The 25,744-nt window shown below is 36.0% G+C and overlaps 1 protein-coding gene across 1 annotated transcript in view; it reads right to left on the reverse strand.

The window, feature by feature from the left end:
* CFAP44 (cilia and flagella associated protein 44) overlaps nt 1-25,744 on the reverse strand; it is a 134,838-nt gene that overhangs the window by 69,234 nt on the left and 39,860 nt on the right. Inside the window, exons 10-14 of the mRNA XM_027119618.1 lie at nt 25,179-25,226; nt 24,461-24,560; nt 23,690-23,784; nt 20,831-21,040; nt 20,097-20,207 (exon numbers count right to left, since the gene is read on the reverse strand). Of these exons, the coding sequence (XP_026975419.1) occupies nt 20,097-20,207; nt 20,831-21,040; nt 23,690-23,784; nt 24,461-24,560; nt 25,179-25,226 (564 nt within the window). The remainder of the gene's footprint in view (nt 1-20,096; nt 20,208-20,830; nt 21,041-23,689; nt 23,785-24,460; nt 24,561-25,178; nt 25,227-25,744) is intronic.

The following is a 25,744-nucleotide window of genomic DNA, read 5'->3' on the forward strand; positions in this document are numbered from 1 at the left end:
TATTATACTTCTCTCCCTGACCCCAAACATATATAATGAATGCTAAAAAGTTCCACACTTTTCTCCTCAGAATAGAATTTTTTCGAGTACAGAAAAGGGTATTCATTTATTCATTCAGTGAAGATATGGTCAATCCATATCCATGAAGGTAAAATAACCAGACACATTAGAAATAAGACATCAAAAGTGAGAGTCAACAAAACAAATACCAAAAAAATCCATAAAGACTTCAGATGTTGAAATTATCAGACTCAGTCCAAAAAACAATTATGCTTACTATATGTAAAGGAATATAGAAGTATCCACAGGAAGCAAAAAAAATATAAAACTAACAAAACAAATATGACAAACAACCAAATAAAACTTCAAGAACTAAAAAATACAGAAGTTGAAAATAAGATCACAAAGGATGGCTTTAATACCAGATAACTGAAGAGATTACTAGTCAGTAGAAAATATGAGAAGAAATCCGTAAAATACAGCCTGGAGAGATTTTTTTAAGCTAGAAAAATACGGAAGATCTGTCATTTATACGACAGAAAAAAACTGTGAAATTTTGGAAAAAGTAGGAGTAGAGACAGAGAAAGTTAAACAAAATGAGAGGACAGAGGAATTTGTTACAAACAGAAGAACAAGGGAAAAAACCCTTAAAAAAAAAACAATTAATGAAACAGAAACAATTTACCAGATAAAGAGCTCAAAGCATTAGTAATACATATGCTAACTGAATTTGAAAAAAGAATAGATGAACACGTGAGAATTTTAACAAAAACTAGAAAAATATTAAAAATAATCAGAGCTGAAGAATAGAGTAACAAATGAAAAACACACTAGAAGGAATTAGAGCAAACTAAGTGATACAGAAGAAAGCATAAGTGATCTTGAAGGTAGAATAATGGAAATCACCCAATCAGAATAGCAAAAAGAAAAAATAAAATTTAAATGAGGATAGTTTAAGGGACCTCTGGGACACCATCAAGCATACTAACATTCCCATTATAGAGATCCAAGAAGGAGAAGAGAGAGAAAGGGGTTGATAATCTATTTGATGAAATTATGGCTGAAAACTTCCCAAAACTGCAGAAGGAAATAGATATCCAGGTACAGGAAGCACAGAGATTCCCAAACAGGATAAACCACAAGTGAAGAAACTAAAAGAACACAGAAGAACTACAAAAACAGCCAGAAAACAAGTAACAAAATAGCAATAAGTACATGCCTATAAATAACTACTTTAAATGTCAATGGACCAAATACTTCAACAAAGAATTATGGGTGGGGTAGCAATACTCATATAGGACAAAGCAGACCTTAAAACGAATTTTACACAAAAGACAAAGAAGGGCATTATGTAGTGATTAAGGGATCAATACAGGAAGAGAATATAACATTCATTAACATATATGCATCTGGGACTTCCCTGGTGGTCCAGCAGCTTAGGCTCTGCACTCCCAATGTAGGGGACCCAGGTTCAATCCCTGGTCAGAGAACCAGATCCCACATGCCACAGTGAAATTCCTGCAGGCCACAACTAAAGATCCTGCATGCTGCAACTAAGACCCAGCGCAGCCAAATAAATAAATAAATGTTTTTTAAATGTTTCTAAAAAACATATGCACCTAATATAGGAGCACCTAAACATATAAGGCAAATGTTAACAGACATGAAGGAAAAAACTGACAATAATACAATAAGAGTAGGGGAACTTTAACACCCCACTAATGTCAATGGACAGATCATCCAGACAGAAAATCAATAAAGAAGTGGTGGTTTTTAATGACACATTAGACCAGTTGGACTTAATAGATAAATATAGAACATTCCATCCCAAAACCGCAGAATACATATTATTCTCAAGTGCACATGGCACTTTCTCTAGGACAGAACACATGCTAGGCCACAAAACAAGTCTCAACAAATTTAATAGAATAGAAATGATATCAAGCATTTTTTCCAACAACATGGTATGAAATTAGAAATCAATTACACGAAGAAAATTGGCAAAAACACAAATATGTGGGGTCTAAACAACATGCTACTGAAAAACCAAAGGGCCAATGAATAAATCAAAGAGGAAATCAGCAAATATCATGAGACAAATGGAAATAAAAACAAAACTTTCCAAAAGCTATGGACACAGCAAAAGCAGTTCTAACATGAAGTTTATAGTGATGCATGCCTATTTCAAGAAACAAGAAAAATATCAAGTAACCTAACCAACCACCTAAAGGAATTACAAAAAGAAAACAAAGCCAAAAGAAATCAGCAGAAGAATGGAAATAAAAATCAGAGAGGAAATAGAGACCCGAAAACACAGAAAACAGCAATGAAATCAAGAGCTGTTTTTTTTTTTTTAACAAAACATGAACAATTGATTATCTTTTAGCCAGGATCATTTAGAAGAAAAGAGAGAGGACCCAAGTAAACAAAATAAGAAATGAGAGAGGAGAAATTACAACTGACATCACAGAGAAACAAAAAAATCACAACAGAATACTGTGAAAGGTTATATGCCAACAAATTGGATGACCTAGAAGAAATGGATAAATTTCTAGAAACATACAATCTACATAAACTGAATCAGAAAGAAATAGACAATTTGAACAGACGAATCACTAGTAGTGAAATTGAATTAGTAACCAAAAAACTCCCAGCAAATAAGTCTATGACTTCACAGGGGAGTTCTACCAAATATATAAAAAGATCTAATACCTATCCTTCTCAAACTGTTACAAAAAATTGAACACTTCCAAATTCATTCTATGAGGCCACCATTACCCTCATACCAAAACCAAATACACCACAAAAAAAAGAAAATTACAGGTCAATAGCAAAAATCCTCAACAAAATATTAGAAAACAAAATTCAGCAATATGTAGAAAAGATCATATATAAAAAGGATCATACAGCATGATCAAGTGGGATTTATTCCAGAGATGCAAGGATGGTTCAATATCAACAAAACTCAATATGATACAGCACATTAACAAAATGAATGGTAAAAATCACATTATCTCCACCAGGAAGCGTAGACAACCCACTAAACCAACCTTAGCCACTGGGGACAGACACCAAAAACAACGGGAACTATGAACTTGCAGCCTGCAAAAAGGGGACCCCAAACACAGTAAGATAAGCAAAATGAGAAGACAGAAAAACACACAGCAGATGAAGGAGCAAGATAAAAACCCACCAGACCTAACAAATGAAGAGGAAATAGGCAGTCTACCTGAAAAAGAATTCAGAATAATGATAGTAAAGATGATCCAAAATCTTGGAAATAGAATAGACAAAATGCAAGAAACATTTAACAAGGACCTAGAAGAGCTAAAGATGAAACAAGCAATGATGAACAACACAATAAATGAAATTTAAAATACCCTAGATGGGATCAAGAGCAGAATAACTGAGGCAGAAGAACGGATAAGTGACCTGGAAGATAAAATAGTGGAAATAACTACTGCAGAGCAGAATAAAGAAAAAAGAATGAAAAGAACTGAGGACAGTCTCAGAGACCTCTGGGACAACATTAAATGCACCAACATTTGAATTATAGGGGATCCAGAAGAAAAAGAGAAAAAGAAAGGGACTGAGAAAACATTTGAACACATTATAGCTGAAAACTTCCCTAATATGGGAAAGGAAATAGTTAATCAAGTCCAGGAAGCACAGAGAGTCCCATACAGGATAAATCCAAGGAGAAATACGCCAAGACACATATTAATCAAACTGTCAAAAATTAAATACAAAGAAAGCATATTAAAAGCAGCAAGGGAAAAACAACAAATAACACACAAGGGAATCCCCATAAGGTTAACAGCTGATCTTTCAGCAGAAACTCTGCAAGCCAGAAGGGACTGGCAGGACATATTGAAAGTGTTGAAGGAGAAAAACCTGCAAGCAAGACTACTCTAACCAGCAAGGATCTCATTCAGATTTGATGGAGAAATTAAAACCTTTACAGACAAGCAAAAGCTGAGAGAGTTCAGCACCACCAAACCAGCTTTACAACAAATGTTAAAGGAACTTCTCTAGGCAAGAAACACAAGAGAAGGAAAAGACCTACAATAATGAACCCAAAACAATTAAGAAAATGGGAATAGAAACATACATATCGATAATTACCTTAAATGTAAATGGACTAAATGCTCCCACCAGAAGACATAGATTGGCTGAATGGATATAAAAACAAGACCCATATATATGCTGTCTACAAGAGACCCACTTCAGACCTAGAGACACATACAGACTGAAAGTAAGGGGATGGAAAAAGATATTCCATGCAAATGGAAACCAAAAGAAAGCTGGAGTAGCAATTCTCATATCAGACAAAATAGACTTTAAAATAAAGACTATTAGAAGAGAACAAAGAAGGACACTACATAACGATCAAGGGATCGATCCAAGAAGAAAATATAACAATTGTAAATATTTATGCACCCAACATAGGAGCACCTCAATATACAAGGCAAATACTAACAGCCATAAAAGGGGAAATCGACAGTAACACATTCATAGTAGGGGACTTTAACACCCTACTTTCACCAACAGACAGATCATCCAAAATGAAAATAAATAAGGAAACACAAGCTTTAAATGATACATTAAACAAGATGGACTTAATTGATATTTATAGGACATTCCATCCAAAAACAACAGAATACACATTTTTCTCAAGTGCTCATGGAACATTCTCCAGGTTAGATCATGTCTTGGGTCACAAATCAAGCCTTGGTAAATTTAAGAAAACTGAAATTGTACCAAGTATCTTTTCTGACCACAAGGCTATGAGACTAGATATCAATTACTGGAAAAGATCTGTAAAAAATACAAACACATGGAGGCTAAACAATACACTACTTAATAACGAAGTGATCACTGAAGAAATCAAAGAGGAAATCAAAAAAATACCTAGAAACAAATGACAATGGAGACACGACGACCCAAAACCTATGGGATGCAGCAAAAGCAGTTCTAAGAAGAAAGTTTATAGCAATACAATCCCATCTTAAGAAACAACCTAACCTTGCACCTAAAGCAATTAGAAAAAGAAGAGCAAAAAAACCCCAAAGTTAGCAGAAGGAAAGAACTCATAAAGATCAGATCAGAAATAAATGAAAAAGAAATGAAGGAAATGAGAGCAAAGATCAACAAAACTAAAAGCTGGTTCTTTCAGAAGATAAACAAAATTGATAAACCATTAGCCAGACTCAACAAGAAAAAAAGGGAGAAGACTCAAATCAATAGAATTAGAAATGAAAAAGGAGAAGTAACAACTGACACTGCAGAACTACAAAAGATCATGAGAGATTACTACAAGCAACTCTATGCCAATAAAATGGACAACCTGGAAGAAATGGACAAATTCTTAGAAATGCACAATCTGACAAGACTGAATCAAGAAGAAATAGAAAATATGAACAGACCAATCACAAGCACTGAAATCGAAACTGTGATTCAAAATCTTCTAACAAACAAAAGCCCAGGACCAGATGGCTTCACAGGCGAATTCTATCAAACATTTACAGAAGAGCTAACACCTATCCTTCTCAAACTCTTCCAAAATATAGCAGAGGGAGGAACACTCCCAAACTCATTCTACGAGGCCACCATCACCCTGATACCAAAACCAGACAAGGATGTCACAAAGAAAGAAAACTACAGACCAATATCACTGATGAACATAGATGCAAAAATCCTCAACAAAATACTAGCAAACAGAATCCAACAGCACATTAAAAGGATCATACACCATGATCAAGTGGGGTTTTTTCCAGGAATGCAAGGATTCTTCAATATATGCAAATCTATCAATGTGATAAACCATATTAACAAATTGAAGGAGAAAAACCATATGAATATCGCAATAGATGCAGAGAAAGCTTTCGACAAAATTCAACACGGATTTATGATAAAAATCCTGCAGAAAGTAGGCATAGAGGGAACTTTCCTCAACATAATAAAGGCCATATATGACAAACCTACAGCCAACATCATCCTCAATGGTGAAAAACTGAAAGCATTTCCACTAACATCAGCAACAAGACAAGGTTGCCCACTCGCACCACTCTTATTCAACATAGTTTTGGAAGTTTTAGCCACAGCAATCAGAGAAGAAAAGGAAATAAAAGGAATCCAAATCAGAAAAGAAGAAGTAAAGCTGTCACTGTTTGCAGATGACATGATACTATACACAGAGAATCCTAAAGATGCTCCCAGAAAACTACTAGAGCTAATCAATGAATTTGGTAAAGTAGCAGGATACAAAATTAATGTACAGAAGTCTCTGGCATTCCTATACACTAATGATGAAAAATCTGAAAGTGAAATCAAGAAAACACTCCCATTTACCATTGCAACAAAAAGAATAAAATACCTAGGAATAAACCTACCTTGGGAGACAAAAGACCTGTATGCAGAAAATTATAAGACACTGATGAAAGAAATTAAAGATGATACAAATAGATGGAGAGATACCATGTTCTTGGATAGGAAGAATCAACATTGTGAAAAAGACTCTACTACCCAAAGCAATCTACAGATTCAATGCAATCCCTATCAAACTACCACTGGCATTTTTCACAGAACTAGAACAAAAAATTTCACAATTTGTATGGAAACACAAAAGACCCCAAATAGCCAAAGCAATCTTGAGAAAGAAAAACGGAGCTGGAGGAATCAGGCTCCCTGACTTCAGACTATACTACAAAGCTACAGTAATCAAGACAGTATGGTACTGGCACAAAAACAGAAAGATAGATCCATGGAACAGTATAGAAAGCCCAGAGATAAACCCACACACATATGGTCACCTTATCTTTGATAAAGGAGGCAGCAATGTACAGTGGAGAAAGGACAGCCTCTTCAATAAGTGGTACTGGGAAAACTGGACAGGTACATGTAAAAGTATGAGATTAGATCACTCCCTAACACCATACACAAAAATAAGCTCAAAATGGATTAAAGACCTAAATATAAGGCCAGAAACTATCAAACTCTTAGAGGAAAACATAGACAGAACACTCTATGACATAAATCACAGCAAGATCCTTTTTGACCCACCTCCTAGAGAAATGGAAATAAAAGCATAAATAAGCAAATGGGACCTAATGAAACTTCAAAGCTTTTGCACAGCAAAGGAAACCATAAACAAGACCAAAAGACAACCCTCAGAATGGGAGAAAATATTTGCAAATGAAGCAACTGACAAAGGATTAATCTCCAAAATTTATAAGCAGCTCATGCAGCTCAATAACAAAAAAACAAACTACCCAATCCAAAAATGGGCAGAAGACCTCAATAGACATTTCTCCAAAGAAGATATACAGACTGCCAACAAACACATGAAAGAATGCTCAACATCACTAATCATTAGAGAAATGCAAATCAAAACTACAATGAGACATCATCTCACAGCAGTCAGAATGGCCATCATCAAAACATCTAGAAACAATAAATGCTGAAGAGGGTGTGGAGAAAAGGGAATACTCGGGCTTCCCTGGTGGCGCAGTGGTTGAGAGTCCTCCTCCCGATGCAGGGGACACAGGTTCGTGCCCCAGTCCTGGAAGATCCCACATGCCGCGGAGTGGCTGGGCCCGTGAGCCACGGCCGCTGAGCCCGCGCGTCCGGAGCCTGTGCTCCACAACGAGAGATGCCACAACAACAAGAGGCACGCGTACCGCAAAAAAAAAAAAAAAAGGGGAGCACTCTTGCACTGCTGGTGGGAATGTGAATTAGTACTGCCACTATGGAGAACAGTATGGAGGTTCTTTAAAAAACTACAAATAGAACTACCATATGACCCAGCAATCCCACTACTGGGCATATACCCTGAGAAAACCATAATTCAAAAAGAGTCATGTATGAAAATGTTCATTGCATCTCTATTTACAATAGCCCGGAGATGGAATCAACCTAAGTGTCCATCATCAGATGAATGGATAATGAAGATGTGGCACATATATAAAATGGAATATTACTCAGCCATAAAAAGAAACAAAATTGAGCTATTTGTAATGAAGTGGATGGACCTAGAGTCTGTTATACAGAGTGAAATAAGTCAGAAAGAGAAAGACAAATACCGTATGCTAACACATGTATATGGAATTTAAGAAAAAAAAATGTCATGAAGAACCTAGGGGTAAGACAGGAATAAAGACACAGACCTACTAGAGAACGGACTTGAGGATATGGGGAGGGGGAAGGGTAAGCTGTGACAAAGCGAGAGAGTGGCATGGACATATATACAGTACCAAACGTAAAATAGATAGCCAGTGGGAAGCAGCCGCATAGCACAGGGAGATCAGCTCGGTGCTTTTTGACCACCTAGAGGGGTGGGATAGGGAGGCTCAGAGGGAGGGAGACGCAAGAGGGAAGAGATATGGGCACATATGTATATGTATGACTGATTTACTTTGTTATAAAGCAGAAACATACTATCGTAAAGCAATTATACTCCAGTAAAGATGTTAAAAAATCACATTATCATCTCAATAGATGCAGAAAAAGCATTTCATGAATTTCAACATCCATTCATGATTAAAAAAAAAAACAACTTATCAATGTTGGCCTTGAGGGAACATACCTCAACATAAAAAGGGCCATTTATGACAAATGCAGAGCTATCATCATACTCAATAGTGAAAAACTGAAAGCTTTTCCTATAAAATCAGGAAAAAGACAAGGATGCCCACTCTCACCAATTCTATTAATATTTTTAACATAGTATTGGAAGGTCTGGCAACAGCAATCAAATAAGAAAAATAAGACAAATTGGAAGGGTAGAAGTAAAACTCACTTTTTACAGATGGCATGATACTATATATAGAAAAATCCTAAAGTCTGTATTAGAATAAAGTTGCAAAATACAAGATTAATATACAGTCATACACTGTACACATGGTATCAACTACCATCATGCATGATAAACCCACTGGAGAGTTGCTGTTTTACATCCCTTAACCAGGACACCCATGATAAAGGTCAGGACCCAAGGGTCAACATAGTTGGAGATACTTCTGGTAGTCATCTTAGCACTGGATGCCCTGGTCAACAACTAGTTCATCAATATTTTTATAAAATCTTGAGCCATTAACAATTGTCTGTCTGCCTGATACAGCCAATGGTAGCAACAACATTCCTTATCCAAGGAATATCTTGACTCATAGATACCCAAAATATAAATCAAGGTCACATGTCTCTACATGGCTTCATCAGCTTATTCCCTTCAAGCATCCAGACATTGGAAATAATGTTAGAGAAACAATTTATTGGAATTTCCAATCAACCTTTCTTTACTTGGTGTTAGAATATTTTTCCCCTGTAGAGGAGGAAAGAGTTTCTTTCTCCTGAGGTCTTCTGGGGTTTCTATTAGTCTAGAACTACATTATTCCAATTTTCATATTTGAAGATTTCCAAATCACTTGGGTGATCCAACACAGGGCCATAAGTGTGCATTTTAGAGCTATTTAACTTATGGTTCATCTTTATCTTAGTACATAGTTTTGGGGGATATAAGCTTCAGTTAGTGGTTGCCAAGGAGGAGAGGGAGATGGATGGAGGGAGAGTTAGAAAAAAATAGTGAATTAGAATGGATCCTTTAGCTGGTTCCTTGTTTAAACCTTAAAAGAAAAAAAAAAAAAAAGCTTAAGTTAGTGAAGGTTTGTCATAATTTCTTCCTTTGCTATGCCCTCATCTTGAACATGAGTCTCCATAGACTAAGGAGGACATCAGAAAGATAGCCAACTTTTGGGCTTCCCTGGTGGTGCAGTGGTTGAGAGTCCGTCTGCCGATGCAGGGGACACGGGTTCATGCCCCAGTCCACGAGGGTCCCACATGCCACGGAGCCGCTGAGCCTGCGCGCCCGGAGCCTGTGCTCCGCAACGGGAGAGGCTACAACAATGAGAGGCCCACGTACCGCAAAAAAAAAAAAAAAAAAAAAAGATAGTCAATTTTTGAGGTTTTTTTTTTTTCTTTCTTTCCTTTTTTCCTTTTGATCAGAATATGCCTGCCCTCTTAGCAGAATCAGTTTTCGGTACTTGAAGTTTTCCCAGTATTTGTGCTACATCTCACACCACCAATAAGATGCCTTGGTTATTCTGTCAAACCTTTTATTTATCCTCATGAAAAGGTTGAATTGAGCCACCTAGTACTCCATGAGCTAATGCAGACCCTTACCCAATTGTATGTTCTATGCACACATTCTTAAGTAATCTTATTCAAGTGGAAGATGTTGGGTTATTTTTTGTGATAAAATGACAAAATCATCGTTGTAATTGTAATAACTCAACCAGATATTTTTCATCCATCATGTGTATCACAGTAAGTCACTCTCATCACATTGTTAATTCTAAAATACCTGAAAATTCAATTTCATTATACTTCTCTATCCTTCATGAAGGTCTGTATCCTTGATGACTGAATGTAGTTTGTTTTAGAGATGAAAGATGTTAGAGAGGCACTGTTTTGCAGTTTCTATTCTTCCTGTCTTTAATCTGTCTTACAAAATTCCTTCATGAAAAGCTGTATGTCAACAACCAGTAAATTTATTTAAATTTTGAAGACTGATATTTATGTACAGTATGCATATATGTGTACAGAAACATGACATACATATTATGTATATACACATATATGCATATATACATATATATGCATGTCATGCCATTTTTGCTAGGTAACTAGAAAACTTCAGAATCATCTAAAGAGAAAATGCTGTGGTTTTCTTACATATACATTTATTTATAGACTTCATCCCCAAAATGAATCAAAGCAGCAGAATATATGCCCTATAGGAATAAGGAGCTTTAATACTTCTCTACCACATTTTATAGATTTCCTTTTCTAATCAAGTGAAATTCTATAAAAGGAAACTCATTTTCTTTTGTATTACACCTTGATTAATCTTTTTATTTACAACGTGACTAGATAAATCAAGAGGATATTTTATGAAGGTCATCTAAATTCCACTAAGCAAATTAATTGACAAGGGTTGGCTGGGTATTTGTGAAGTACTACGAAGAACTCCATTGTTATTGTTAAGACCTAGACATTTACTCCTTATTAAATTAACAGATTCAATTGACAAATCATAGTTAATGTAATAGTCACCCACTGGTTATACTCTGTAATTACTCTATATGACAAAGTTACTAACATTGGAAAAACTACCAATAAGAACCAATAAGAACTAGCTAAATCAAAGCCCCTTCATTGTGGAGAGCATTTTTTTTCAAATTTTCAAGTAGTGCACTCAAAAATACATTTATTAAGCTTTTATCACTTGAGTAATATTGCATTTTGGGGATGAACTGAAGTGTATCATTTCAATTTTCCAATTTGATAATTAGTAAACATACTCTCCCCATGATGAAAAATATTGAATATTTTAATTCTCATAACTTTAAGAATATAGCGACTATTAATCTTGTCATTCTTTTTGATTCATTAATCTCTCTCAAAAATTGAAAAAATCAGTCTACCCTTGTCTTATTCAAGAAATGATACAAGTTGGATGCTAATATTGAAAGGTTAGATAATGTATCCCAAATATTTTAGATACTAACAACATATCCTAAATGATCTTCAGTAAAATACACTTCCTGAAATCAAATATTTTTAGGGAATAACTGCTTGCCACTTACTATGGACTAAATATTTGGGTTCCTCCAAAATCCATATGTTGAAACCCTATGTGGAGGTGGGGGCTTTGGGAGGTAATTAGATTTAGATGAAGTCCTTAGGGTGGAGCCCCCATTATGGGGCTAGTACTTTTATAAGATGAAGAGACCAGAGCTCTCTCTCTCTCCATGTGAGGAATCAGCAAGAAGGCAGTGATCTGGAAAGCAGGTAGAAGGCCCTCACTATGAATCTGACCATGCTGGCATCCGAGCATGCTGACCATGAGGCTGATCTCAGACTTCCAGCCTCCAGAACAGTGAGAAATAAATGTTTGTTGTTTAAGGCACCTAGTATATGGTATTCTGTTATAGCAGAATGCCAGACTGATAAAATATTCATTTATAAACATCTTATTCAAGGCTAATTTGCAAACTTTTGTTCCTGATTGTCTGATGCTTTAGTTCTTGATTACCTAGAATCTATTTTACATGTATGAACATATCAATCACCCCAAAGTATGCTTAAGCGGAGTGAATGTTTGCAAATATAAAATGACATTTTCTAAGAATTTAGGCATATACTAGGATATGACAACAAATTTGATAAAAAGTTTGTTTCTGTGGTTGTCCTTGCAAATGTTGAAATTGAAGCAATTGTAAAAATAAATAAACTTTACAATAAACAGAAATAAAAAAGGCAAAAAAAGATTAATATACAGAAATTTGTTGCTTTTCTATATACTAATAATGAACTACCAAAAAGAAAAAGCAAGAAAACAGTCCTTTTTAAAACCACATGAAAAATAATAAAATACCTAGGAATAAACTTAACCAAGGAGGTAGGAGATCTATACTTTGAAAACTATAAGACATTGATGAAGTTGAAGATACAAAGAAATGGAAAAATACCCCATGTTCATGAATTGGAAGAATTAATATTGTTAAAATGACCATACTACCTAAGGCAATCTACAGATTTAATGCAATGCCCATTAAAATACTGATGGCATTTTTCACAGAAATAAAACAAATAACCCTAAAATTTGTATGGAACTATAAAAGACACTGAATAGCCAAAGCAATCTTGAAAAAAAAGAACAAAGCTGGAGGTATCACATGCCATGATTTCAGACTATACTACAAAGCTACAGTAATCAAAACAGTATGGTGCTGGCATAAAAACAGACACATAGATCAATGGAACAGAATAGAGAGCCCAGAAATAAACCACACACTTATGGGCAAAATTAATCTACAACAAGAGGCAAGAATATACAATGGGGAAAGTAGTCCCTTTAATAAATGATGCTGGGAAAACTGGACAGCTATATGTTAGAGAATGAAACTAGAACATTTTCTCACACCATATACAAAAAATAAACACAAAACGGATTATAGAGCTAAATCTAAGACCAGAAACCATTACACTCCTAGAAGAACACATAGGCAGAACACTCTTTGACCAAAACCATACAATATTTTTTTGGATCTGTTTCCTAAAACAAAGGAAACAAAAGCAAAAATAAACAAATGGGACCTAATTAAACTTAATCTTTTGCACAGCAAAGTAAACCACTGACAAAAAGACAACCTACTAAACAAGAGAAAATATTGGCAAATGACATGACCCATAAGGGGTTAATATCCAAAATATATAAACAGCTCATACAACTCGATATCCAAGCAAACAATTTTAAAAATGGTCAGAAGACCTGAATAGACATTTTTTTAAAAGAAGACATACAAATCGTCAACAGGCATATGAAAACATGCTCAACATCACTAACCATCAGGGAATTGCAAATCAAAGCCCACAATGAGATATCATCCCACAACTGCCAGAATGGCTATCAACCCAAAGACCATAATTAATAAGTGTTGGGGAGGATGTGGAGAAAAGGGAACCCTGGTACACTGTCAGTGGGAATGTAAATTGATGAAGCTACTGTAAAAAAAACAGTATGGAGGTTACTAAAAAAGCTAAAAATATTACTACCATATGATCTGGCAATTCTACTTCTGGGTATATATCCCCAACAAAACAAAACCCAAGAACACTAATTTGAAAAGATACATGCACCCCAATGTTCATAGCAGCATTATTTACAACAGCTAAGACATGGAAACAACCTAACTGTCCATCAACAAATGAATGGATAAAGAAGATGTGGTTACTCAGCCATAAAAAAGAATGAAATTTTGCATTTGCAACAACATGGATGGACCTGAACGGTATCATGCTTAGTGAAATAAGTCAGACAAAGACAAATACTGTATGTTATCACTTATATGTGGAATCTAAAAAATGAAACAAACTAGTGAATATAACAAAACAGAAACAGACTCACAGATATAGAGAACAAACTAGTGGTTACCAGTGGAGATGGAGGACAAGATACAGGTAGGGGATTAAGAGGTACAAACTACTATGTATAAAATAAACCAGCCACACGAATATATTGTACAGCATAGGGAATATAGCCAATATTTTATAATCAATTCAAGTGGAGTATAATCTATAAAAATACTGAATCACTATATTGTACACCTGAAACTAATATTGTAAATCAACTATACTTCAATAAAAATAAAGTTTAAATAATAAAAATAAAGGATTTCCCTGTGGTGCAGTGGTCAAGAATTTCCCTGCCAATGTAGGGGACACAGGCTCGATCCCTGGTCCAGGAAGATCCCACATATCGCAGAGAACTAAGCCTGTGTGCCACAACTACTGAGCCTGCGCTCTAGAGCCCATGAGCCACAACTACTAAAGCCTGTGCACCCTACAGCCCACATGCTGCAACTACTAAGCCCATGCACCGCAACTACTGAAACCCATGAACTCTAGGGTCCACGTGCTGCAACTACTGAGCCTGCGTGCCTAGAGCCCATGCTCCACAACAAGAGAATCCACTGCAATGAGAAGCCTGTGCACCACAACAAAGAGTAGCCCCCACTCACCGCAACTAGAGAAACCCTGTGCACAGCAACAAAGACCCAATACAGCCAAAAAAAAAAAAGATTAAAAATAAACAATAAAATATCAATACTTTTTAATAGTCCATAGGTCAAGGAAATCAAAATGAAACTGAGAAAATATTTTCAACTGGATGATAATAAAAATACTACATTATCAAAACTTGTGGGACACATTAAAGGCTATAGCTTTATAAGGTACACATAAAGATACATATAAAGAATAATAATAAAATATAAATATCCATTTCATGAAATTAGAAAACAAGAAAATAAACCTTAAGACAGTAAATGTAGGATTGTAATAAAAGAATATAACTTAATAAAATAAAAACCAAAATAAAATCAATAAAGTAAAAAGTTCCTTGAAAACACTAATTGACAAACATCTAGGAAGATTAAGAGGAAGGGAAAAAAATGACCAGTATAAAAAACTGAAAAGGAAACATCATTACAGATCCTGTGACATTAAGAATATTACGAAAATTACAGACAAAAAATTTGAAAATTCTAAGGAAATAAACAAGTTCCCTAGGGGGGAAAAATGTACTTATCAAAATTAAACCAAGAAGAATACATCTGATTGGACCCACAAGAGACCCTGAATAGCCAAAGCAATCTTGAGAAAGAAGTCAAAGCTGGAGGCATCACACTACCTGATTTCAAACTATACTGCAAAGCTATAGTAATCAAAACAATAAGGTATTGGCATAAAAACAGTCATAGAGATCAATGGAACAGAATAGAGAACCCAAAAATAAATCCACATATATGTGGTAAATTAATTTATGACAAAGGAGCCAAGACTACACAAGGGGGTTAAGACAGTCTCTTCAATAAATGGTGCTGGGAAAACTGGACAGCCACAGGCAAAAGGATGAAACTGGACTACTATCTTATACCGTGCACAAAAATTAACTCAAAACAAATTAAAGACTTGAACGTAAGACCTGAAACCATAAAACTCCTTACAGAAAACATAGGCAGTAAGTTCCTTGACCTTGTCATTGGTCTTTGCAATGAGCTTTTGGATCTGACACCAAAAGCAAAGGCAACAAAAGCAAAAACAAAAACAAAACAAAAACAAAGTGAGACTACATCAAACTAAAAAAGCTTTTGCACAGCAAAGAACTCAACAAAATGAAAGGCAACCTTATGAATAAGCAAAAATATTTGCAAATAATCTATCTGAAAAGGGATTAACATCCAAAATACATAAAGAACTCATACAACTCATTAGCAAAAAAAAAAAAGCACAAAGAATCCAATTATAAAGGGGGCAGAAGAGCTGAACAGACATTTTTCCAAAGAAGACACAGAGACAGACAACAAGTACATGAAGATATGCTCAACATCACTAATCATCAGGGAACTGCAAATCAAAACCACAATGAGATATCGCCTCACACCTGTTAGAATAGCTATTATCAAAAAGACAAGAAATGTTGGCTAAGATGTAGAGAAAAGGGAACCCTTGTGCACTGTTGGTGAGAACATAAATCAGTACAGCCACTATGGAAAACATTGTGGAGATTCTTCAAAAAATTAAAAATAGAACTACCGCATGATCCAGCAATCCCACTTCAGGGTATTTATCTGAGATGAAAACATTAACTGGAAAAGATACATGCACCCTCAAGTTTATCACAATATTCTTTACAATAGCCAAGATATGCAAACTATGTGTTCATTGAAGGGTGAATGGATAAAGAAAATATTCCATTGTGATTATATGTACACAATGGAATATTATTCAGCCATAAAAAAGAATGAAATCTTATCATTTGCAACAATATGGATGGACCTTGAGGACATTATGCTAAGTGAAATAAGTCAGGAAAAGAAAGACAAATATTGCATGATATCAATTGTATGTGGAATCTTTAAAAAAGAAAAAAGCATTAGGCACAGAAAACAGACTGGTGGTTGCCAGAGGCAAGGGCTGGGTGATGCTAAAATGGAGGGGTTCAAAATGTACAAATTTCCAGTGATAAAATAAGTCATAGGAATGTAATGTACAGCATGATGACTATAGTTAATAATACTGTACTGCATATTTGAATGTTGCTCAGAGTAGATCTCAAAAGTTCTCATGTATGGTAACAGATGTTAACTAGACTTATTGTGGTGATCAGTTCTCAATGTATACAATTATCAAATCATGTCGCATATCTGAGACTTATTTATGTCAATTATACTTTAAAATTTAAAAAGAAGAATTATAACCATTAAAGGCATTGAATTAATTTTTTTTAAAGCACCTCAAAAAAAAAACCCTATGCTCTTATGGCTCTACTACCAAGTCTGCCAAAAACTCAAAATTCTAATATATTACAAATTCTTCAAGAGAATAGAGAGAGAGAATAGTTTACAACTCATCTTAGGAGATGAAAAAAACCTTAATAACAAACTTGATGATGAACTATGAAGACAGAAAATATCATCCAAATCTTTTTTATAAACATAGATGAAAAATACTAATGTTAGCAAACTGAATTCAATGACACATGAAAACTTTGCTAAACCGGCTAGTTCAAGACAACACAGAGAAACCAGTACAGCCACAGCTCTAAGAGCCAAGATAGCAGGAGAAGGGAAGCTAGGTGAGGTGAGTTGGGCATTCTCTGCACTTCTTTCTCCTAAGGGCATTGGTCAAATTACTGCATGGGACCTAGAAGCCAAACAGAATGCAGTGTTCTAAAGTTTTAGGCATTCTCTCAGAGATGAATAGACACAAGCTGAAGTTCAAAGTGACAAGAAAGTTAGGACCTGATGGCACATGATACCAGAGAAATGGGAAATGCAGAAAAGGGAGCCTGACATTCTGCTGGGCCTTTGCCTTTAAAACATTTGCACAACCCTAAGCTGCATGAGAACAGGAGTTGCTCATTTCATCCAAAAAGTCACATTATTGTTTACTTACTTTCGTTTTTGAAAGATACTACCACTGGGTATAAAATTGTGGGTTGGAAATTATAGAACTATAAACTGCTAAAAGAAGACATCTACTGAAGAAATTCAATCCATTATTAAAAATCCTCCTACAAACAACAAATCAGGTCCAGAGAATAGAAAAGACTTTTTTAAAAAAAAAAAAAAAAAAAGAGAACAGAAATACCTTGATTCCAAACCTGGCAAGGACATTACAAAAGGGGGAAATTATCACTCTGTTATGAATGTAGATGCAAAAATCCTTAATAAAATATTAGTAAACTGTGTGTTAAAATATAGTGAGTTGATGTGTGCTAGGATGACAAGAAGGAGGTCATTTTAGGCAGAGAAGATCAAGTTCAAAGCTTAATGCATGAAACAAAGAGGAACAAGACAACATAGAGGAAGAGACAGATTTAACAGATGTTTAGGGTGCATAACCAATGGGGGGGCTTGGTGAACCACCAAAGCAGGGTGGTTAGAGGTAGGGAAGAGATGGCTCTAAAGATTTTCTGGTTTAGGTAACGGGGAGAATGGTGTTCTCAGAAAAATGCAGGAGGAAAAACAACATGTCTTAGAAAAACTCTAATGAATTTCATTTAGACACATCAAAATCACCCCCAGAAATTCGGAAGATCACCAAGTTCAGTCAATTCTACCTATCTCTTATCCACACGGTCTTTCACACTTTGGTCACATCTTCTCTGGAACACAGCTGTCCAATAGATCTACCTGCCTCTCATTTGGCTCCCTTGTAACTTCTCCACACTGCTGCCTAAGTGATCATGGTAGTGACCACTGCAGATGGAATGGTTCTGTGTGTGATGCAGCTTTATTGGAAACCAAAATAATGAGCAGAAGCTTAATGCATTCAGGAAGGTAGGAGGTCTGACCAGTGAGCTGGTAGGGGCTAACAGCTATTGCTATTTGGACAACTGAAGTGTGCAGTATCAGCTATACATGTTAATTTACTTTTTTCCCTCAGCTTCATTGTAATATAACTGACATAACATTGTGTAAGTTTAAGGTGCATAACGTGATGATTTGGCGCATGTATATATTGTGAGATGAGAGTAACTTACTTTACTAATTCCCAAATAATACTAGAAATATAAGTGTTAATTGGCACCACTGACTGAAATGACTTTTGAATTGTTTTTTTGTTTTGGGGGGGGGGGTGTCTTTTCTGCCTTAATTTTTGTTTTAGTTTCTTATTTTGAAGTAACTATTAATTCATAGGAAGCTGCAAAGATAGTACAAAGAGGTTTATACCTTTTGCCCAGTTTCTCCCACTGGTTACTTCTGCAACAATATCAAAACTAGGAAATCAACATTAATATAGAATGTGTGTATAGTTCTGTGTCATTTTATCACATGTGCAGATTCATGCAACCACCCACAATCAAAACATAAACTATCCCACCACTACAAAGATCTCCCTCAAGCTGCCCCTTATAGTCACACCCACCCCCTTCCCACCCATCATTCCCAACCCCTGAAAAATGCTGCGTTTTTTAAAACTTTGTTATATAGGGAAATGATTGAAGGATGCACAAAATATTATATGTTGTGATACAATAGCTCATGCTTTAACACAGAGCATCCTTTGCAGCTCTCTTTCCTTCGCCTACACAACTTGCACTCTCCTCCTCCCAACTAACTCACATCACGTGTTAACTTCTCCCTTTCTTGATATTCCCTTTCTTGATATACATGCTCTATATTCACAGCACGTATTGTCTATACCACTGATATCACTGATAATTTAGTCACCCATTCCCTTGTGAAATCTTAAATAATTCTATCACAGACCAATATAACTTCTTAAACATGTGTATTTTTTTTTCTCCTTCAGAAGATACTGTTATATACTGCTTATTGAATCCATTGCCAGGGCCTAGCAAAGATGAAAACAATGAGTATTTGTTAATTAAAAAATATTTTTTTCTAGGTACTACTATATTTTTATAGCCATTTTCTTTAGAAGAGCTTAAAATAGATTAAAGATGTTACCCCCCACCTCCAAAATCCTGACAGTACCTCTACGCAGTTCATCAGCATTATTATTATGCTGGAACCCTAGTACAAGTACCTGGTTTAGACATTCAATCAATATTCAGGTGACTGAAGTATCCTATGCTCAAAATTAGGGAAATTAGGGGCATTAAATAAGATTAGTAATCAATAATGAATCCCCAATTGTTATTAGAAAAGAGGCAATGGAAGATTAGAAGAGAAAATGGAGCTGGAATGGGAGCAGAAGGGAAGTAAAGAGATTAAACATGAGGACAAGTACACTCAACACATTCTGACATGTTGTGTTTTGGGCTGAAGTCTCCATTGTTGAAGCAAAGTCTGATACAATAATTAGATTATGGAAGAAGGAGGAGGTAATGGGAAGGGCTTGAAGCTCCTGAGTAACGCTCCACTAGTAAAGCTGAGCAGCTTCCCTGGCCCCTCACAGCGGGACCCAGGAGTGGAGCTAATAATTCCACCCACTATTGTCTATCTACCAGATCACTTCACTACGTAGTAACTGAGATTTAAACACGAAGACAAATAACTACTTACATGAGAGGCTGTAGACCAGGTTAACTGGCAAACAGGTCCAGGAGTAGTAATATAACCGATTGGCTTATAACCCCTTTCCACTTCAAAGAAGAAGACAGTTTGATCTTTACTCTAAGAAAAAGAGAGATACCGAAATATATATTATTATGAAACATATTGCATACAGTACAAAGAAGCATTTAACAGCTATATTACACCCACTGTATACGTATACCTACAATGATCATACTTCCCCAGGTTATTCTGGGAACATTCTTGTTTCAAATATTTGCTTCATTTTCCCCATGAGAACACTTGACAAACCATGTTTTCTTGTATGTGTTTCTGAAAAGATGCTCACCATACCTGTATATAAGATTCACAAAAAATTCCACAATGCATACGCTCACCTATTTATACATAAAGCATTTACATGTTTATTCTCTTCATTTAGGCCAATTCCACATAAGAACATACCTAGGTTATAAAACGTTCATTATACATAAAACATGTTGCATGATTCCCAGTTGAACATTTCTGTTCATTTAAAATAAGCATTACAACTCAATTTGTAAGAATATTTTTAAATGTCATGCACAGACTATACTGAAAGAATCTGAATACAAAGAAAACAAAATAGGGATATATTCTCAGAAAGGAATATGAGCAAATAAGGCATCATTAAGTAGGAAGACTAACAAGGCAGGGTTAACCAGGAAAATTCAACAGGAAACACAAGGAAATCTACTACTTACCCCTGTGGCTAGAACTTCTCCATCACGATCATAAGCTAAAGCAGTGACAGGAGAAGTATGAGGTTTGAAAACCTGTTTCAAACAAATATCTGCATCTGAAACTCTCTTCCGTCCCACAAAACTTGTGAGCCCTTCTGGATCATAAAGTTCAAGAATTCGAACAACGCCATCTTCAAATCCTGCAATAATCTGTGCTCCACTGTTGCTTACCTTGGACAAAAAAGAAATGCAAGGTTTCTGAAATTAGTTGATTAAGAAAGCTGTACTACATAACAGATTTCTGTATTTTATTTAGACTTAAATTATTTAACTAAATAATTAACTAAAATAAATGCTAATCAATAATTCCTTATACTACTTTCTGGTAACCTCCATCTCTTCTATGACAGTTCCTTACCACTGCAGACCATGAGACAGGTAAACAATGACAATCCAAGCATTCAATGAGCAAAAGCTGGTGGAGCGTCTGTCTACTATGTGCCAGGCACCCATCACCAGCAACCCAAGTGTGAGCATAAACAGTCTCAACCCCTGTTTTTACAAATGTATGGTCGAGTGGGAGGACAGACATTAATCAACCGCACAAATGAATATGGAATTATGAACTGAAATAAGTAAACGGAAATAAACATTCTGAGAGCACATAGCAAAGAAAGCTGACCTAGTCTGCAGCTTAGAGGAGAAGTCTGGGCCAGAGATATAAATCGAGCAATGTCTTAATGTACTACATCTGCTATCTCAGAAGGCATTCAGGAGAAGGGCAAGAGCCTTGGTATTCTTTAGAGCAGACTGATCATCCCTGAAGCCAGGCAATTACGAAAACCTTGGGAATAAGAAAACTATATTCCATTCAATTCCAACTGAATGTTTATGCAAACATTTACTAAGTGTCTAAATGTACCAGTAACTCTAGAGGCACTGGAAGTACAAAGATGAATAAGATATGGTGTCGCCATGAAGAACAAACAGTCTGGTGGGAAAGACAATCAATAAAGCAAGTCATCTTAGTACACTGTGATAAGTGCTATAAAAGAGGTATATACGCAGTCCTTAAACAAAAACCGCAAAGGAAGAAGTACGCAGCTCTACGTGAAGGTGGGGTCATGGAGGGCTATGCAGAGGAGATGATATCTGACCTGGGCTAAATTGTAAACAATGATGTGCAGTTTTCCAGAAAGGCAAGAGGGTATGAAGAAGGGGCAATTCAAGCATAATGTCCATATGATCATTACTTGGATATAAGGCTAAAAAAGAAAACATTCTATGGACATTGCCCAAGCATCTGAAAAAATGATTCAATTACATAGGCTGTATTTTAAAGAATTTAGGTAAGAGTGTAAATAGATTAGGATAAAGAGTGATCCGTGTTTGGTAATCTAAATACTCTGTCATTTCCACTTAATCCAGCCTCATCATTGTTCTGCTTCTATTCCCTGGCCTGAGTTCTCCTTCTGGTCTTGATCGCATCATGAAATTCCCCTCCATTCCAGCCACCTCCACATCTACTTTGGGCCTGGAACATTTTCTCTTTGACCTCAACCCAAAACAATAAGGATAGAATATTCCCCAAATATTCCCATGACACTTTAAAAACTTGGCTGTCAATTTTTTGCTATGCCTCTCATGGAGAGGTGGGGTTTAAGTCCCTCCCTCCTTGAATCTGGGAGGGGGGAGCTTGTGACTGCTTCACCCAACTGAGTATGGTACAAGTGACATTATGTGACTTCCGAGGCCAGGTCATAAAAGGACAGCAGCTTCTGCCTTATTTGCTGGAACACTATATCTTGGAGCCCTGAGCTGCCATAAAGAAGTGTGTGACTGCCCTGAGGCCACCATGCTGTGATAATGACCTCTCCACGTGGCATGGGCTTCAGGTAAGCACTGCTGTTGACATCCCAGCTTAGCTTAACCTTCAACCCAGGTGCCAGACCTGTAACAAAGAAGCTTCAGATGACTCTAGGCCCCAACCATTCAAATCTACCCTACTGAGGGCCCAGATACTGTGAAGCAGAGATAATCCATCCTTGTTGTCACCTGTCCGAATTCCCAAACCAGAGACTGAGCAAAACAAGATGATTGCCGTTTTATGCCACTACATTTGGGGTAGTTTATTACACAGCAATAGACAACTAGAACAATGATCTCTCATTTTTTCCATAGCTCTTATCATTATCTAACATATCACATAAATTTACTTATTTTGTTTTTTGTCTGTCTCTGCCTCCTGTCTCCCACTCTAGTGGGAGATTCATGAGGGCAAATATTTTTTTTCTTTTTGTTCATTGCTATATTCCCAGAATCAGGACTGGCACGTTGCAGACATGCTGGAAATATAAAGAATGAATGAATCAGAGTCAGGAAAAGGACAGATACACAAAGTTCTGTCAGGTAATTACTTTTTTTTTTTTTTTTTTGCGATACACGGGCCTCTCACTGTTCTGGCCTCTCCCGTTGCGGAGCACAGGCTCCGGACGCACAAGCTCAGCAGCCATGGCTCATGGGCCTAGCCACTCCGCAGCATGTGGGATCTTCCCGGACCGGGACACGAACCCGTGTCCCCTGCATCGGCAGGTGGACTCCCAACGACTGCGCCACCAGGGAAGCCCATCAGGTAATTACTTTTTAACATGGAACTATTTCTAAACTTTAGGTGGCATAACAATAGATTTTCATTAAAACAGAACCAAAACCACAATAGCAAAGTCATGATATGATTTCTATCACGTTCTGAGTGAACTAAAATTTTTGTTCTTCTCTAAAATCCAGAGTCATAAAATATCTGTGTTTCTAAGAAATAGCACTAATATACCATATTTACAAATAGATTCTAGTAGAAATTCATTATAACAATAAGCTTACCCGTCGTGGTACCCAAGTAAGGGCAGTACCTCCTTGTTTGAATTTCATCTGAACCAAAGGAGTTTTGCTAGCAAAATCATAGAGTCTAACAGAGCCTACAGAAAGACAGTTTTAAAAGAAACATTTATATATATATATAAATATCTTTAATAACTTTAGCTCACTTCACATTTAAGCACTAAACAAGAAACATCATAAAAATTAAATCAACTGATAATCTAATGGAACTTTCTTTAGTTAAAACTTTACATGTATACCCTCAATCAGGTAATTTATAAACATGAATAATGTTTATATGCCATTATATATATATATATATATGCTATGCCATTTTATATAAGGGACTTGAGCATCTGTGGATTTTGGTATCAGTGGAGTCCTGGAACAAATCCCTACACAGATACCAAGGGACGACTGTAGTAAAGAAACAACTGATGACTGACTGGTGGATCAATTTCACCTTGCACAGTCCACATAGATTCACTGTAAGTCAAGAAGGAAGAAAGGAGATGGAAAGAAAAGGAAAAGCATGAATGTGGATAACACCAAGATGAATGGTATTTTCACGAGTAACTTATTGATGTGTCTTTATTTTAATCTCTCGCAATAACCATGGTTGCCGTATTTTGGGCCCTTTCCCCTCTCCTGAAACTCACCTCACTTGCATCAAGAAGCTTCCCTTTTGGAAAAATTCTCAAATACTTTAATCAAACACATTAAAAAATGAATTGAAAACAAAACACAAAGGTCCAGATATGAGTTCCTACTTACAGTCCAAGCCAGTAGTGGCCATGAGATAAGTGAGAGGAGAGACGGCCAAGGCTTCAACGGCTCCAGAATGGAAGGAGAAGAGGCATTCTGGATCTTGGGTCTGATAACAAAAAAAAGATCCTATTAGAGCTCAAAGATAGGCAAAAAGATCCTATTAGAGCTCAAAGATAGGTTAACACAGAACTAAGGCCAAGTTTAAAGAAATGCAATTAGAACCCTGTATCATGTGTGACTTTATCTGAACAGAAATAAGAAAAGGCATAGTAAGATAGAAAGGGCACTGAAGTTTGGAATTAGGAGAGACAGATGATGCAGTTGATGGCTGTGTGATTTGGTACAAGTCACTTCAAATGCCGGTTTCCATTTCTTCATCAGTAAAATGAGATGATGGCAACTGCCTGTCTACAAAAGAGTAGTTGTGAGGATTATATGAGATAATAGACATTAAAATGCCATATGTTTATGAAACCTGTAAAGCACTGTATAATGTTAGGCACTGTCATTGCCACTTTTCTTGTAAATTCTGTTATGAGATAGATCCTTTTTTACGTAAAGTCATAACGAGAGAAAGAGACAGAGACAGTATGAATTCTTTGAATATGTTGAGCAAGTTTTTGATGACAACAATGATCAAATATGGAAAAAGAGTATCTTTTAAAGAACAACAACAAAGGTCTTTACTATGAGAATTAGAAAAAAAGAAAAATAGGCAACTTACAATATTTGAAAAGCTAAGGTCAAGCTTCCATATGGCTCCATTGGAATCCTAAAAAATTAAATACCTAATAGTATTTTGTTCATCGTTTTAGACTTTTATCAAATTAAAGGAATTTTTTTTATGATTTAGTTAAAGGACAAAACATACCAAAAACTTACACATATTTTAAAGTGTGATTGAAATTAAACAATAGCAACTTTCATGCATCTTAGAACACAACGACACAATAAATGAAGCAATCTCATAAAACTTATAGTCAACTTAACATAATAAAAATGCTAATTTGTTTTCTGTGTATAAAATACAAGTCAATTAAATATCAAAATTTATGGAACTCTTCATTGTAGTATCAACAGTAGTCTTAATAGTACAATGGATTTACAGTGACCATAAATTATACTACTATTTTAATTTTATGTCCAAATAACTTTTTTTTTTTTTTTTTTTTGCGGTACGCAGGCCTTTCACTGTTGCGGCCTCTCCCATTGCAGAGCACAGGCTCCGGATGCGCAGGCCCAGCGGCCATGGCTCACGGGCCCAGCCGCTCCGCTGCACATGGGATCCTC

The sequence above is a fragment of the Aethalodelphis obliquidens genome, unplaced genomic scaffold (genome assembly GCF_003676395.1).
Source record: "Aethalodelphis obliquidens isolate GAN/ISIS:26980383/991018 unplaced genomic scaffold, ASM367639v1 scaffold1, whole genome shotgun sequence".
NCBI lineage: Eukaryota > Metazoa > Chordata > Mammalia > Artiodactyla > Delphinidae > Aethalodelphis > Aethalodelphis obliquidens.